General features: G+C 48.1%; 1 protein-coding gene across 1 annotated transcript; it reads right to left on the reverse strand.

Annotated features, from left to right (window-relative positions):
- Positions 1-688: 688 nt before the first annotated feature.
- LOC113485644 (orexin receptor type 2-like) lies at positions 689-2,950 on the reverse strand. The gene has a single exon (XM_026858968.1). It carries the CDS (start codon positions 2,844-2,846, stop codon positions 1,644-1,646), a length of 1,203 nt encoding a protein of 400 aa, XP_026714769.1. The 5' UTR covers positions 2,847-2,950; the 3' UTR covers positions 689-1,643.
- Positions 2,951-2,956: the final 6 nt, after the last annotated feature.

The raw sequence follows: 2,956 nt of genomic DNA on the forward strand, positions 1-2,956 counted from the left end.
TAATTTCTTTTTTGTTCGCACAAAAAGAGAATACAAATTGCGGGTGGCGCAAAAGGAGGAACCTTTTGTTTTCCAGGAAGATCATTGTTAACATAAAACGTTATTGAGCAATCATTACAAAGGTGGGAATACTGTTGGGTTGAATGTCTATTTTTCATCTCAAAGTTTTTGTGAGCAAAAGGGTGCCTAGAAGGCAGAAGGATATAATTTTGAACTCAGATTTCCCAGAACATCATTCCCTTGTTCAGTATTAAAAAAAAGCCCCCAGTCATCAAAAGTCCAAGTTCCATTAAATGCAAAATCCTCTCCCGGGAAGGCTGCTGCATTTGTTCTGGGGCTTGCTAAGAGGAGAGCCCTGCTGTGCCGGGTGCTGGCACACAAGTAGCCAGGACACGGGCTCTTCTGGCATCAGGAGACGGTGAGTGTCCCCTCACACTTAGCACTGGGCAGGCACAGGGAAGGGGATGAGCTCTAGTTTCATTCCAGCCTTTTGGGTCTTCGTTGTATTTTTTTTTCCCCACCTGTTGCCTGGTCTGACATGTTTTCACTTAGATCTTTGTGATAAAGGTTTCCTTTCTTTATGAATACAGACCCAGTGATCAGTGCAATAGAATTCTTGAGCTTTAGGGGAGCCTTTTGAAACTAACATAATAAAAATATACAATTTATTTATCAAAGCCTCCTTTAAATGAGATGATGTGAGAAATAGGTTTTAACCTACTTCTGATCCTCAGAAAAAGCAAGTACTTTGATTCTCTCCTTCCCAGAAAAATAGCATTGCATTAGTTGCTTCTGATTTTATTAGCTATAAACCACTTTCTATTTTTATTTTCACATGCTACTGACTTTGTTTGGTACAGTCACAGCTGAACAAGGGCTGGTTTTTCAAGTGCAAATCATGTTAATAGATGCCCAGTTCTTTCCACTCCACCTGCAGGAACACAGCTGTAAGAAAGAGAGTGGATGCCCAAAGCATATTTTCCTATTGCATTTCCTAAATCACCTCCAAGACCACATTATCCCTTCTGGATTCCCAAATGTGGAGTGGTGATGGTTGCTTTCACACTTCTGGCACTGTCTCTTCACATCAGGAGAATTTATTTGCATGGAGTGAAACAATACGATCAGACAATGAAATCTCAAGTGGTAAAGTGTGAAATTCTCCACTACTATTACTTTTTATGATGCTGTTTCTAGCATTTCTTCACTGCTTGCAACTACAGCTGAAGGATTTGGAGCAGAAAGTGCCTCTTATCACTGCTCTTTATCAGTGCAGGGTGAGAAGCAGCAAGCAGTCAAATTGTGCTGTATCCAAACAGCATCTCTGCATCCAGAGATGGAGCTGCAGGGAGAGCTCACTCGCTGGGAGGTTGATCTATCTAATTATGTGACTGTTGACTGGGCAACAGGCTACACATCTAGTTGTCTCCAGTAAAAATCATTTGTCTTAAAACTGATCTGAGTTAAAAGACATCATCTTTTTCACTCATTATTTGCTTCTTTCCCTGTCTCAGTATATTTGAACTGGTGGTGGGAGTGATTAGAAGAAAGTTTTTTTCCATCATTAAAATATCTGGTTCAGAAAGACCTCTAAAGAGTCATTAAATGCAGATGAGGGTATGAGGTTCACTTCCTGAGTGGAATTACAAGGAAGTGTTCTCACTGGAGACAGTGCTCAGAGGTGGGTGCTGGCAGGACTTCAAGCATCCACACTTGTTCTTATGGCCACGACCTCCCTTACATCTCCTACCCATGGTGGGGGTCGCAGAGGGTCCTTTCCTTGCAGTTTCCATTGCACTCCGGTAAGACAGCAGCTCCGGGACAGAGGAATGGGTTGTCCCTTCGGACAGAGAGAAGTTAAAGAGAGACACCATTCTTTGGTGGTATTTGCTCTTCATTTCCTTGGCTGACCTGTAGAGGTTCCCAACAAAGCAATAGCATATAGGGTTGAGGCTGGAATTGGTGAGGCCAAGCCACTGGGCGAAAGGTCTGAGCTGCAGGATCCAAGGAGAAGGAGTCACATCCTGCAGAGACTTGGGGATGTTGAAATCAATCCAGATGTCCATCAGGTAAACGGGTAGCCAGGAGATTGCGAACAGCAGGACCAGAGCCACCACCATCTGTGCTACCTTCTTGCGAATCTTCAGCCTGGAGGCTGGCAGAGATCGGTTCAGGGCAGTGGTCTCCTTCAGCTGGCCGCTGCGGCTCCACAGCCGCCGCACCGTGAGGAAGCAGATGACCATGTTGAACAGGACCGGCAGGCAGTAGAGGGCACAGAAGAGCAGGAAGTTGTAGGCTTGCTTGAGCCTCTCCTGAGGCCAAATCTCCCTGCAGATGGAAAACACCAGGGGCAAGCCCTCCACCACCCCAATCTCATCCCGTCTGTTCATGAAGATGAGGGGCATGCAAATCCCTGAGGACAACAACCACACCACCAGGATGGTGCTGACGATCCTCTTCTGGGTGAAGAAGGACCGGGCGTTGAGTGGATTGTGCACGCTGTAGTACCGGTTCACGCTGATGACGGTCAGGCTGAGGACGCTGGCGGAAACCGAAACAGCCTGGATGAAGGGCACCGTGCGGCAGAGGAAGTCGCCGTACACCCAAGCTTTGTAGATGAGGTTGCCCACGGTGATGGGCATGCAGACGCAGACCACCATGAGGTCACACACTGCCAGGTTGATGAGGAGGCTGCGGGTGGCACTCAGGCTGGACACCCGACTCCGGCGCTTCCGGGTGAGCACCCTGAGGGACATGATGTTGCCCACGAAGCCCACCACAAAGGACACCAGGTACATCACCGTGAGGCTGATGGTGACGGGCTCCTTCACGAAGAGGAAGAGCATCTTCTCCAGCTCTTCCCAGCCCAGCTCCTGGCTCCCATTCCAGACCCCGCCTTGGGTTTGGTTCTCCTCCTGCCAGAGCTGCAGAGGGCCGGGGGGGGCCCCGGGGGCGG

Source organism: Athene cunicularia (assembly GCF_003259725.1).
Source record: "Athene cunicularia isolate RWA chromosome 14 unlocalized genomic scaffold, athCun1 chr14_part1, whole genome shotgun sequence".
Taxonomy (NCBI): domain Eukaryota; kingdom Metazoa; phylum Chordata; class Aves; order Strigiformes; family Strigidae; genus Athene; species Athene cunicularia.